The sequence below is a fragment of the Bufo bufo genome, chromosome 9 (genome assembly GCF_905171765.1).
Source record: "Bufo bufo chromosome 9, aBufBuf1.1, whole genome shotgun sequence".
NCBI classification, from domain to species: domain Eukaryota; kingdom Metazoa; phylum Chordata; class Amphibia; order Anura; family Bufonidae; genus Bufo; species Bufo bufo.
In genome coordinates this window covers 110,444,983-110,459,593 of record NC_053397.1, presented here as the reverse complement: position 1 = coordinate 110,459,593, position 14,611 = coordinate 110,444,983, and the positions used below count along the sequence as shown (strand labels likewise).

Sequence of the window (14,611 nt, the reverse complement as noted above, 5' to 3'; positions counted from 1 at the left end):
ACACGTGGGTCGTCACCATAAAGTGGCCTGGGAAAACCGTGGCACTAATGTAGTGGTACAGCCTGACCCCTTCTCCAGCAGTCAGGGCTCCACCACGTCAGCAGAAGGGAGCTGTGTTTCCATCCCATTGTCTACTGGTCCTGATGCTCCTCCTTCTCCTACTCCTTGCCACGCATTTCACCAGCAATCGATCACAGAGGCGATTGCAAAAAGACAACAGTATGCATGCACTTATCCAACAGCGCAGAAGCTGAATGTGCTCCTGGCTAAGTTGCTGGTACTACAGTCTCTCCATTTCCATATGGTTGACTCTACACATTTCAGAGAACTGATGGCTTGTGCCAAGCCAAGGTGGAGAGTCCCAAGCCATCACTGCTTGTCTAAGAAAGCTATACCAGCCCTGTAGATGTAGTTACAGCAGAAGGTGGGTCAGTCTTTGAGCCTCTCGGTGTCTGGTACAGTTCATGGTAGCGCCGTTGTGTGGAATTGTAACTATGATCAAGGACAATATATGTCCTTTATCGCCCACTGGGAAAATATGGTTCCGGCCCAGGCACACCAGCAACTTGGCCAGGTGATGGCAATACCGCCTCTGGGTTCTCATACTGTGATTCCAATGCCAATGTCCTCCTATGCCTCCTCATCCTCCACCTTTTCCTCAGCATCCACTGTATGTACAGTTTGTAGTGGTTCTCCAGCATACCACCTATGCAGAGCACAGCAATGTCACGCTGTTCTGCACCTGGCTAGCCTAGGCAAATGGAGTCACACTGGGGAGGAACTGCTTCTCGTCATCATACCAAGAAATTTAATCCTGGCTGTCTCCTCACCAACTTAAGATCCGAACCATGGTTACCGATAATGGGAAGAACATTCTGTCGGCACTGCATCAAGGAGGGCTGACCCATGTACCCTGCATGGCGCATGTATTTAATCTGGTTGTAACCCGGTTCCTGAAGATTTCCACCCAGCTGCAAGACGTGTTGAAAATGGTCAGAAAACTGTGCATGCACTTCAGGTCCTTGAGCTGCAAAGGCAGAATAGTGTTCCACAAAACCCCATTATATTGCATTGTGGCAGCCACGTTGTCACTATTCGGTAGAGGGATGACTTTAGGCTCTTCATGATGTTAGACCCTCTCTCTACGGGGGCCAAAATGGGTGCCGTTTTTATACCTGCTGAGAGGAATGATGAACTCAACTACTATAAAGACATCCTATTGCAATGTGCTGCCCCCCAGGGCCTATCGTGTCCAAGGTTTTGAAATATTCTGAGTGGTGATGCGGCCTAATTAGTTTTGTGTGTGGATGCAGACACTCCCCAGGGTTAGGCTCCATGCAAAAAAGGGGAGAGTGATAGTTGGAGTAAGAGTCCACACTAGGTAAAAGTTCAACAGCTTTACTTACATAAACTTGCATCCAGACAATAAGTGATCTTTCTCGGGCTACAGGAGGTTTTGGGGTTAACTGTCAGGCAAACTTGGGTACATTGCTTTATCTTTCTCTCCCATGCTAAACTCTGGCTTTAGTCTCGTAATACTCTGTAAACAGTCAGGGTGCTTCTCATCTCCTTCCAACTCTCAATTTCACTCTTCACTGACTATAGCTCCTGCAATCCCTCCCTTGGTAGGCAGGACTAGCCCACTTCTGCCAAAAAGGGGGAGAATGAAGTGGTAAGTGCCATTATATCTAAAGATACTCTGCCAGATGCACTGCTACCTGCTAGACAACCAGGCACACTGCATGAAATACAATACATGGATCAGAACCTAAACCAGCAGGTGAGGGCATACTTGGAGTGCAACCTGTCACCACATCCAAGATCCCCTGGACTACTGGACAGCCAAACTTAAATTGTGTTCGCAACTGGCCGAGTTTGCTATAGAAAAGCTTTAATACCTGGCCAATAGTGTGCTATCAGAGCGGGTGTTTATTGTGACAGAGGGCATAGTTGCCCCAAAGAGAACTCGCCTTTCAACACAAAATGTTGAGAGATTAACCTTTATAAAGATGAATTAGGTGTGGATCATCGAGGATTTCCACACACTGGTGCCTGATGCATCAGACTAGATCATTTTGACAGTAATGTTTTGACTGCAGTGTGCTGCCACAGCAGACCTGTTACTTATGGCTACATGCTTCAGCCACTATTCTGATGCTGCCCCCTGCCTGATGCCACACACCTGCTGTCTCTGCGGCTCTTCCTACAGCCTCAATCTGATGTTACTGCTACTGCTGTTGCCCCCTACCTCCCCACTCTGTGACTGGGCCACTATGTTGACTCCTCCTGCTGTTGCCACCCTCACCACTCTGTGACTGGGCCACTATGTTGACTCCTCATGCTGTTACCACCATCACCACTCTCTGACTGGACCACTATGTAGACTGCTCTTCCTGTTGCCACTCTCACCACTATGTGACAGTCCACTAGAGTCCCTGTTTGGCCTTGTTGGCATCACCGTTTATTTTACCTTCTTTTCCGTCAGAAGAACCGAAAAATAAAAACCCGTCCTGTCTTTAGAGCATCCATAACACGGTCAGTATTTTGAATCAGGATTTGATCATGATTTGGAAGCAAATGGCAGGAGTGGTTCCAAAACATAGAAGACATGAAAATATTTCCATCCTGTGTCATCTCTGTTTTGGACCAACTCCTGTTTTTGCCTTACCAATACTGTTCAAATACCAATGCAAAAAACACTGACCAAATACTGACTGTCTGAAAGAGGCCTTACAGATGCTCAAGATACAGGATCATTTTTTATTCTGTTCTTCTGATTGATCAGCAAAATGGGGTAGTGTAGGCAAAAGGTGGTCCACGTGATTCCCATACCTCTTGGTCGAATATTGCGACCACAGTAAATGTGGGAAAAAGTCTTTATTTGAAAAGGGGATGACAACGCGCTTCAGAGTAACAGGTCTCCACTATTTTTTCTGTGCAGTCTGAGCCAGGAGAATAGGCTCCTAAGTCTCTTTACCAGCTGCTTCACCACACAGACTTGAAAAAGACAAACTTTGCCAGTTATGGCCACAATTCAAGTTTACATGCCCAGTAGTCTAGGGGATCTTGGATTATGGGTGAGAGGGTGCAGTCCAAGTATGCCACCACCTGCTGGTTTATTAAGTAGGCAACTGAAAAAAACAGCTCATCAGAGACTCCAGATTAAAGTTGCTTCATATGGAACTGGTGCTGCTCCTGACTCCCCCACCCCTTTCCCATCATGACAGTGGTGTGTGTTTGCAGTCAGACCTTCGGTGAGACCTTCCTGAGGATGGGCAATGATGCTCATAGGCAGCAACCAACTGACTACACAGCATGTCTCTATAGTAGTCCATTTTTGCATCCCTGTCAGAAGGCATGAAAAATGCCCCCATTTTTGACCATAGCGAGGGTCTATAGCCAGTAGTTATCCCACTGCCAAATCCTGACAATGCGATTGTCACAAGAAAGCATGCATCTGGCAATTTGTGCAAGGGACTCAGAGGACCTCTCTGCCTCCATCTCCACTGCATATTGCCACTGCCTGTCGGGATCATCTGCGATGTCTTCGTTGTTACGCTCCAACTCCTCCTGCTCCTCACCTGTCGCTTGGGCAGAGAAATCACCTTGTTATGTATAAAATTATTGGGCATTTATGTCCTCATCATTCTCCTCTGCCAGTTCAACCTCCTCAAGGCTCAGGTGGCCGTGAGATGTAGGTGCCACATCTTCTGTCCCCTTATCAATCAGATTTGTCAGCATCCCCTCCAGGATGTGAAGAAGGGGCATGACATCATTCATCCCATAGTTCTTGTTCTGTCTTCATACACGTTCACACAGTGTGCAGTTTGACATTCAGCATAAACCATTCCTGTCTTCCAAATAAGAAGACTGCTCTTTGTAGTCTAACTTGTTTATTGGCAAAACTGGAGTATTTGAGGTAAAACTATAAAAATACAAATAAGATGAATAAGTATATAGCATAACATGTACTGTAACAATGCATAACACTGAAGCAGATGATAAAATGGCTGCCTGCACAAATATTACATGTCTAGCTAACAGAATTAACAACTTCCCTGAGACAATGATAACTAACTGAACAGCTCTGCATAACATAATGTACCTGAAACAAAGATAGATCTCTCACCAGATACGCTTTTACCAGGATGGTGAAGTTTAGTAAACCTAGAGAATCTTTAGAGAATTATAAACAGGGGCACAGCAAGGACTGAACTGAGCTCTTTGAGCACTCTTGTGTGTAATCCATCTAGACCCTGAGCCTTGTTCACATTTACCCTATTTAACTTATCTTGGACCATATCTACAGCTAGCCAATTGAGTATATTACTGGATGTACTAACAGCCCCAGTACCAAAGATATCAGTTCCTTTCTCTTCTTTTGTATATACAGAGCTAAAAAAACTCATTTAGTAACTCTGCCTTTTCCTTATCTTCAGTGACTCCCCCCCACCCCACCCCTTTACCATAATTTAGGGGTCCTACCTGCTCAGACCTTGTTTTTTTAGCATTTACATATTTAAAGAATTTTTTGGGATTTGTTTTGCTCTCTTTTGCCACCTGCTGTTTGTTTTGTATTTTTGCTAATTTTTACAGATTTTATTAAGCCCTTTATAATCTTCAAATGCTACAGCTGACCCTCAGATTTGAAATTTTGTAATGCTCTTTTTTGTCTTTTATTGTCCTTTTTACAGTAGCTGGAAGCCATGGAGAGGTTTAACTTTAGCCGTTTATACTTACCTAAAGGAATGCATTTTTACTCAATGTGGATTTAAAGCTCTCCCATTTATCTTCAGTATTATTATGTGACAGTAGCTGCTCCCAGACTATGCCCTGAAATGCCGCCCTCAAATCAGGGAAATTAGCCTTTTTAAAATTCAGTGTCTTTGCTCTGACTGACAGAGTTTTCTTTTTATAGTTTAGGTGGAATATAATTACAGTATATTGTGGTCCCTATTACCTTGTGTTTCTCGAACAGTAACATTTCCAACAAGCTCTGCATCATTAGAAATTACCAGATCCAGCAGAGCATTGCCCCTAGTGTGAGCTTCTACAAATTTGCCCATAGAGTGGTCCTGCAGCAAGTTGAGGAATTTATTCCCCTTTGCGGTTGAGGCAGAATCATGACCCCAGTCAATGTCTGGGAAGTTAAAATCTCCCATTATGACCACTGTACCAGCCTGTACAGCCCGCTCTATTTGGTTATACAGTTGCGTTTTTATCTCCTCTGTGATATTAGGGGGTCTATAGATTACACCAAGTATTATTTTTTCAGTGTTTATATCCCTTTGAACTTCCACCCATAAGGTTTCCACATCTTCAGCATCCTCACTCACAATTGCCTCTTTCACACTTGTCTTCAGATCACTTCTCACATACAGGCACACACCACCTCGTTTTCTATTGACCCTGCCTTTCCTAAATAGTGTAAAACTCTCAATATTTACAGCCCAATCATGCAAGGAATCCAACCATGTCTCAGCCACACCAACTAAATCTACTCTATATGTTCTTCTTGTACCATAGTCTCCAGCTCCCCCATTTTGCTAGCTAGATTTCTGGCATTTGTTAAAATACATTTCAAATTACTATTACCTGTAAAGTGTAAAGTGAATATACAGGATTTTTGGGTTACCTTGGTTGAGGTTTGTATGTAACAGGTTCTTGTTACCAGCAGTTCTATTTTTCATAAGTGTATTGATATGCCCAGTTTTCTCCCTACTTTCCTCACTAACCCGAGCCCCCACTAAATCCCCACTGTCCCCTTCTATATCCCACTCTCTATCTACACTATCTACCCCCTTATTAGTATGATCACCCACCCTCCCCCCAGATACTAGTTTAAAAGCTCCTCCAGCCATCTAACCATTTTTCCCCCAGGGCAGTTGCATCCTTTCCATAAAGGTGCAGCCCATCCCTACTGTAGAGCCTGTAACCGACAGAGAAGTCGGCACAGTTCTCCATTAACCAAACCCTTCCTTCCTGCACCAGCTTCTGAGCCACTTATTTAACTCCCTAAGCTCCCGTTGTCTCTCTGGTCACGCTCGTGGCACTGGTAGCATTTCTGAAAACACTAGCTTGGAGGTCCTGGACTTGAGCTTCTCACTTAGTTCCCCTAAATCATTTTTAAGGACTTTGTCATTGGTGCCAATGTGTACCATGACCGCCGGGTCTTCCCCAGCCCCACCCAGCAATCTATCAATCTGATCCGCAATATCCCCAAGCACTCAGAAGACAACACACTGTTCGGCATTCACGATCTCGGCGACAGATGACCCTGTCTGTCCTCCTAATAATAGAGTCTCCTACCACCAGCATCTGTCTGACCTTTGCTGCACTCCTATTCCCATCCTTCCTGCAGCAGTCATACTCCTGGTTGCTTGGAGAAACGCCCTGCTGTAGTGTTGCTTGGCCTGGGCTTTCATCCCTAATATCAGCCAAACAGGCATATTTACTAGGGCGTTCCAGCTCAGGACTAGCCTCCCTGGCACTTTTCTCTCTACCCCTTCTTCCTACATTAACCCAACTGCTGACCTGATAGTCCTGATCTAGCCCTCCTACTCCCACCTCCATTTCACTGACCCCAGTCAGTGCCTGCACAGTGAGCTCTAAGCCTATCTCCATTTGCAATACCCATAAGTGTTTCAAGCTGCTTATTTAGATCCAAGATCTGGGCTTCCAAATATGCAACATGATTGCATCTAGTGTAAATGTATTCACCCTCGAATGTCTCTTCAAGGCACGCATACATTGCACAGGACACACTTAGTAGCATTGTCCATGTAGCACATGTTTAAATGGGGATGAACAGTAAAGAAGGAAAACAGTAAATATGAGTTAGAATTAGACCCTGTCTGCTGTAGTTGGACGACTAGCTAGAATCAAGCCAACAACACACAAGGAAAATCTATCAAACCTTAGTTTTCTCCTCCTTGTCTTAAACTCCAGTTCTTTAAACTCCACTTATTCACAAGCCCTCTTAGTACAGAAAGCCCAGGTAATCCTAATAACAGGCTCTTGGTGAAATATTGACTATGGTTACACTCAGGCTATTGTAACTTCTGGCTGACTGTCTATCTTCCAGGTGTAGAGCATACATCAATAAATTTCTGTTTCAAACGGCCGGTACATATGTTTTGCCTTCCTGATTTACAATTTTCAATTATATGTCCACATTGTCAATAAAGGAATGCATCTGCAAGTACAGCTTGTACTTCACTGTAGACTGTGAACAGGCACCATAAACTAACTCTTGTCTCACATTGGGTGCTAATGGAGTCTAGGCTGAGGTATTACTCTCCTCTCCACGTCTCTCCTTATACTCCTCAACACTCTAGGTTTCTGTTGTTCCTCTCTTGAGGCCTACCTGTAGTCTGGGCACAACTCAGACGAGTAGCTACTTGTCAGGTTTCCGTGTCAATTACTGTATATATGGCTCATGTTTAAGTTGGCTTGGAGATTTGGCAGCTGAATGTCGGGCACCTGTAAGGCTCCGAAGCAAAGATAAGAAAAGTGGTTTTCACTGCTTCTGTCTTCTCTGCTCACAGATACACAGTGCTCAATGAGCATTGGCTTACCTATAAATAGAGGACAGTCATGTGAATGCTATGGGGCCCTTGAGGAAAGGGGGTCTGGTGCAAAACTGATTCTGTTGTTCCCGACATAGATTCACTGAAGTTTCTAGGAGCCACTTCTAGGTGGTACATAGATTTTCACAGGTTCCCATTTGGTTCAACAAAAGCTATATCAATTTCTGAACGCCAAGCTCCCCTAGTGATGGCTGCAATCAGTCAGTTTTGTCGCAAATCTGGAATTCTAGTTGTGTATTGTGTTCCACATTGTCTGGGAGTGTTTGACACAAATGAATTAGAAAGCTGGGTGGGTGGGGGAGGGGGTTGGCCCATACTCAGTTTTGCTATGGGACTCTAGTAGTTCTGTGTTCACCCTTGCCAGTGAATACTGTATACAGAATGGAGGCAGCAGTAGTGTTTTACTAATTAATTCCATCTTAGTACATTACGTCAATTTTACGTCAATCTTCTCTCTGCCCCATTCCCATATTCCCTTGATTTTTGATATTTCATTGGTAGGGAATGGCCATCGACAGGCAATTGTTGATAAGAAGACCTTAATAAACTGCCAGCTTAGGCAAGAACTTGGCAGATGAAATACAATGTGATTCACCTAGGCCTCAGTAATAGTATTGGTACATAAATATTTAATACAGTAACTTTGAATAACAGACCAAGATGTAAATGATTGGTGATTCAGGGGGTATGTCCTTTCTGCCACAGCTCATGGGACATGTCCTTTCTGCTTCAACTCTCCCCCCTGTAACTGCCACAGCTTCTAACAAAAGATATGGCTGGTGATAGTTGAATATATTTAAGCCTCTTGCACATGACCATATCCATATTTTGGTCTGTAGTCCACAGAATTGCTAAATACGGTTACCTTCTATGTGCATTCCACATTTTTCTCAAACCCATCAAAAGAAATATCTATTCTTTTCTGCAAAAAGATCAGAATAGGACATGTTCTATAATTTGTTCAATGATATATCTATATTGGGACCAGCCTGGGTAAGGTTAATTTACTGAATAATATTTACAAATGCCTATCTTGGCAGAGAAACCTATCTTGACCCAGGTGTTAAAACTTCACTTTTAATGAAATAATTTAAAAGTATATAGTGTATGTGTGCAACATGCACTCTTTAATTGAAATGGAAGCAACCAAAGAATGAAAAATTAAAAATACAAATCACCTCAACTCTAATAACAGTGGTACCTGCACTAAGTGAGGGGAAGGGAGAATTGCTATGTCTCTCACTACATATCCCTATAAGCAAGGTGCCACTGTCAATGGCAAAGCTACACACTGCCTTAACGGTAGCATAAAGCGTTTAAGTCACAGACTGGAGTGATTGTGTAACTAAAATCGCACACAGATGCAGTGTTCAGCAGCTAACCTTAGCCTACTGATTATTTGACCTGCACCAGACAGCGACAGCTGAATGACCATGGAGCTGTAGCTGCCAGTGAGGAGGTGCAATGCAATTAAAATCTATTACTGCCTCCCGACATGTTTCGCCAGAGCACTGGCTTCCTCAGGGGCAAATGGGCAGCGACGAGGAAGCAGCGACTGAGGAAGCCAGTGCTCTGGCGAAACATGTCGGGAGGCAGTAATAGATTTTAATTGCATTGCACCTCCTCACTGGCAGCTACAGCTCCATGGTCATTCAGCTGTCGCTGTCTGGTGCAGGTCAAATAATCAGTAGGCTAAGGTTAGCTGCTGAACACTGCATCTGTGTGCGATTTTAGTTACACAATCACTCCAGTCTGTGACTTAAACGCTTTATGCTACCGTTAAGGCAGTGTGTAGCTTTGCCATTGACAGTGGCACCTTGCTTATAGGGATATGTAGTGAGAGACATAGCAATTCTCCCTTCCCCTCACTTAGTGCAGGTACCACTGTTATTAGAGTTGAGGTGATTTGTATTTTTAATTTTTCATTCTTTGGTTGCTTCCATTTCAATTAAAGAGTGCATGTTGCACACATACACTATATACTTTTAAATTATTTCATTAAAAGTGAAGTTTTAACACCTGGGTCAAGATAGGTTTCTCTGCCAAGATAGGCATTTGTAAATATTATAATTTGTTCAATGGAAACACAGATCTGCAAAAATGTGGATGTATGCATGGCCTCAAAGGAAAGAATATGTCAGTGTGCCATCTGCAAAAAATACATATAGCACACTGAAGAAAAATATGGTTGTGTGCATAAGTCTTTAGCTGAGCATGTGTGTACACCTTATTGAGGAGGACAAGAAATATGGAAAAGAATAAACAGCAGATGGCCCTATATAAATACATTTCATTGAATAACTCAGTGACTATACAAAATTTTTAATTACATGCAATTATAAAAGTATTCAGATCCAGGTGCTGGTTTGAAATATGTAGACTAGTTTTTGTGGTAGAACAAACCCCCTTAAAAAATTATTTTAATGGGGTTGTATCATCTCAGACAATGGACGCATATTGCTAGGATATGGTGGGACCCGCACCTATCTCTTAAACAGAGCTTTAAAAGTCATGGAAGTCGCACCGCACTTGTATGGCCACCAATCCCATTCATTTTTATGGGGCCAATAGAAATAGCCGAGCTGGCTATTTTCGGCTGCCCCATACAAATGAATGGAGGGCGGCAGCGCAAGCGTGGTGCGACCTCTGTGACTTTCAAGGCTCCTTTTACAAGATAGGTGTGGGTCCCACATATCAGACAATGAGGGCCTATCCTAGCAATATGGTCCCACTGTCTGAGATGATACAACCCCTTTAAGGTATCAGAAATCTCTGTTAATATTCATGTAAGGCTACTTTCACACTAGCGTTCGGAGCGGATCCGTCTGATGTTTCATCAGACGGATCCGCTCCTATAATGCAGACGTTTGCATCCGTTCAGAACGGATCCGTCTGCATTATAACTTAGAAAACTTTCTAAGTGTGAAAGTAGCCTGAGCGGATCCGTCCAGACTTTACATTGAAAGTCAATGGGGGACGGATCCGCTTGAAGATTGAGCCATATGGTGTCATCTTCAAGCGGATCCATCCCCATTGACTTCTACTATAAGTCTGGACTGATCCGCTCGCCTCCGCACGGCCAGGCGGACACCCGAACGCTGCAAGCAGCGTTCAGGTGTCCGCTCACTGAGCGGAGTGGAGGCTGAACGCTGGCAGGCGGATGCATTCTCAGTGGAGCCGCGTCCACTCAGAATGCATTAGGGCTGGACGGCTGCGTTCAGGGCCGCTTGTGAGCCCCTTCAAACGGAGCTCACGAGCGGACACCTGAACGCAGGTGTGAAAGTAGCCTTATGGTCAATCCAGTTTTCTGTATAAATAATTGTTTATTCATTTTCTCCACAGGTCTTCCTCAGCACCAGGAGAGGTGCATGGGTTGTTAACCGTGTAGCTGATGAAGGGTTTCCACTAGATGTAGTTTTGTACAGCCGATTTAAACTGCTTGTTAAGACATTCATGACCAAAGAAATGTTGAATAACTGGGCAGAAAAGAAAATGAATGGACGTTTTAATCATGAGAATTTTGGTCTAAAGCCTAAACACAGGTAACTGCTATTGCAAATATTAGGTACATTTTTTTAAATGCTGCATTTTTTGTTGTTGTTTTTCTGGGACCAAAAAATTCAGTGACAAGTTAGAAAATTTGATTTTTTTCGATGCCACTTACACAAACATTTTTGCACAAATGGCTTTTCTCAGCTGGCCTTGCCACTTTCCTAAAAAGGGAGAAGACTTGGCCAGTGTCCCTATCACATTTATAATCTTTTACGCCATTTTTCTTGCGTAAAAGAATTCTGAAATCTACACCAGCCCCTATCAGTATAGATGTATGGACTACTGGATGCTGTGCCTAATTTATGACGAGGCGTATGGCAATGCACCTGGTTATCATAGATTGGCATACACTGCAGGTCTATGATAAATCTGACCCTGTGTTTTTCTGTAGTGCAGTTTTAGGACATTTTTGATGTTTTTCCCAAATTGCAGCATACTCTAGGTGTGCCACTTTTTCAGGTATTTGCCCATAGACAAGAGAAATAAATGTCTGAAAAATGAAAGTAAAATGCTGTATGACTAAAAATCATGCCCACCAAAAAAAAAAGCTTGCAAAAAAACATACATTTTTCTTGCCACTGTTTACAAGTTAAAGAGGACCTTTCACTAGAATAAAAAATGTAAACTAAGCATACAGACATGGAGAGTGGCGCCCAGGGATCTCCCTGCACTTACTATTATTCCTGGGCGCCGCTCCGTTCTCCCGGTATAGGCTCCGGTAGCTTCATATGTTCTGCTCAACTGGGTGCAACCTGCCGGCGTCTCCTTCTCCCAGGCTGTAGCGCTGGCCAATCGCTATGAGCTGAGCGCTGCGATTGGCCAGCACTACAGCCTGGGTGAAGGAGACGCCGGCAGGCTCCACCCAGTTGATCCGAACATATGAAGCTACCGGAGCCTCTACCGAAAGAACGGAGCGGCGCCCGGGGATAATAGTAAGTGCAGGGAGATCCCTGGGCGCCGCTCTCCATGTCTGTATGCTTAGTTTACATTTTTTATTCTAGTGAAAGGTCCTCTTTAAATAAATGTCCCCCAAAATGTAGTGTAGCAGCACCCTATGTAAGTTTCCACTTTCCACTTTCCACTTTCCACTATCCTGATCTTTATCTTAGGCTGAGTTAACACATAGCATTTAAAACTCCGTACTCTGTGGAACTAGATATAAAATCCACATTGTAATGGGTGATACCTACAGCAAAAATCAGATATGGAAATGTATGGTGATATTTTAATGTGAATTCTGCAGAAAAAAATATTCTGCTACAAATGTTATTTGTGAACCTGACTGTATTCTTTTATTTACTTTTTTTTATATAAATCTGAAATCATTCTTTAATTTGAAATCCATATATTTGTATTTAGAATTCTCAGTCAGCACCCAACTATTAACGATGATCTTCCAAATCGAATCATCTCAGGAAAGGTTATTGTGAAACCCAATGTGAAGGAGTTCACACAGAGAGATGTCATTTTTGAGGATGGCACTGTGGAGAAAAATATTGATGTTGTGTTTTTTGCTACTGGCTACAGTTTTTCCTTTCCATTTTTTGATGATCCTGACCTTAAAGTAGAACAAAATCACATATCATTGTACAAACTTGTATTCCCACCACTGTTGGAAAAGTCAACTTTGGCCTTCATAGGCCTTATTCAACCTATTGGTGCAATAATGCCTATTTCAGAGCTTCAGAGTCGATGGGCCGCACAAGTTTTCAAAGGTGAGCACAGAAGGTTGCAGTACATTGCAACAGATTTTTCTTTACATTTATTACCAATTTTGTTTTGCTTCAGCAATAAAATTAATTACAGTGCTTGAAATACACTACATTGAAATTTGTCATATTCTCATATTATATATTTGATCTTTCTGTATAGACATCAAATAAGCTGTTTAGGCCAAATTTACACTAAGAGGTTTAGAGGCAGGATTTTTTTTAGGAGTGGAGCCACAAAAAAAATGAAAATAGACTTCTCTAAGGATTTACTGTAACTTCATATGCTTCAATGTTGTTTTTCTGTTGAGCTTAATACAGTGATCCCTCAAGATACAATGGCCTCCGGATACAATATTTTCAACATACAATGGTCTTTTCTGACCCATCGTAAGTTGAAACCAGACTCAACATACAATGTCTCAGACTCATATCCAACCAATCAAGGCCACTTCTCTGGTACAATAGCTGTATTAGTTGGCAGCTATTCCTGAATGTAAGGACTTGTTTTATCTGTCTTAGTTATCTGCTTATTTTTCGTAAATGTTCATTTTCTGCTATCTTGGATGACATTTTGGGGCTTTGGAACCGATTATTCAAGTTAAAATGGTTTCAGCATACAGTGGTCATCCTTGAATCAATTAATATTGTAACTTGAGGGACCACTGCATTAGTCATAGGCATTGTGATACCATTTTATGGAACTAAAGTTCATTACAGAGCATCATAAGGTGACACATTTACTGCTTACAGCTTACTTGTATGAAGTGTCAGTGTACCATTGTAAAACCACTTTGATATAGCTCTGCTGTGAGCATGAGATTTAAAAAGGGTTCTCCCGAATTAGAAAAACTTGGTTGTTTTAAAAGTTTGTTTTCATGCTGTGTTCCCTAGCAGAAATGGGTTTCCTAGAAGCTGCCTGGATGTTAATCCACCCAATACCAGGTACCCATTTACTATTTTGATTAACCCTGTTTTGGGGCCACCCTACACTACATTTTTATCTGCATTCCCAGGATGCAGATACAGTTGAGTAGCTGGCAGTGTGGCAGGCGCAGCACTATGAAGTGCCTTTTGCGGTGTCGTATTAGAAGAATACTGATATCTCTGGCTTTGTAGTCTAACCAGACTGTCTATTACTCTGTAATTCCTCTAGCGCCGTTCTATGGAAACAGTAGGTTTAAAGAGCACACCAAATGCTTGAAATGACTTCTTTATTAAATTCTATTTTTCTTTATATAATACTGCCGCCTCTGTAGCAGATAGTCCATGTACAAAACCCATGTTGCATAAAGATTCATAAAATGGCAGTATGCATAAGATGGTGGTTCAAGTGTTCAATCTTGTCATTCAACATAAAATGGTGGATATATTTCTCTCTTCAGTATCTGTACTCTCACTTTAAGTTATTTAACCCCTTAAGGACTCAGCCCTATTTCACCTTAAGGACTTGGCCATTTTTTGCTAATCTGACCAGTGTCACTTTATGTGGTGATAACTTTAAAACGCTTTTACTTATCCAGGCCATTCTGAGATAGATTTTTAGTCACATATTGTACTTCATAACACTGGTAAAATGGAGTAAAAAATTTCATTTTTATTTATAAAAAAATACAAAATTTACCAAAATTTGGGAAAAATTTGCAAATTTCCAAGTTTCAATCTCTCTACTTCTATAATACATAGTAATACCTCCAAAAATAGCTATTAGTTTACATTCCCCATATGTCTACTTCAAGTTTGGGGGGACGTTACAAGGCT

At 42.4% G+C, this 14,611-nt stretch overlaps 1 protein-coding gene across 1 annotated transcript in view; it reads left to right on the top strand.

The window, feature by feature from the left end:
• Positions 1-14,611, top strand: part of LOC120978991 (flavin-containing monooxygenase 5-like) — a 272,169-nt gene that overhangs the window by 206,500 nt on the left and 51,058 nt on the right. The window contains exons 5-6 of the mRNA XM_040407476.1: positions 10,932-11,131; positions 12,501-12,856. Coding sequence (XP_040263410.1) covers positions 10,932-11,131; positions 12,501-12,856 — 556 coding nt within the window. The remainder of the gene's footprint in view (positions 1-10,931; positions 11,132-12,500; positions 12,857-14,611) is intronic.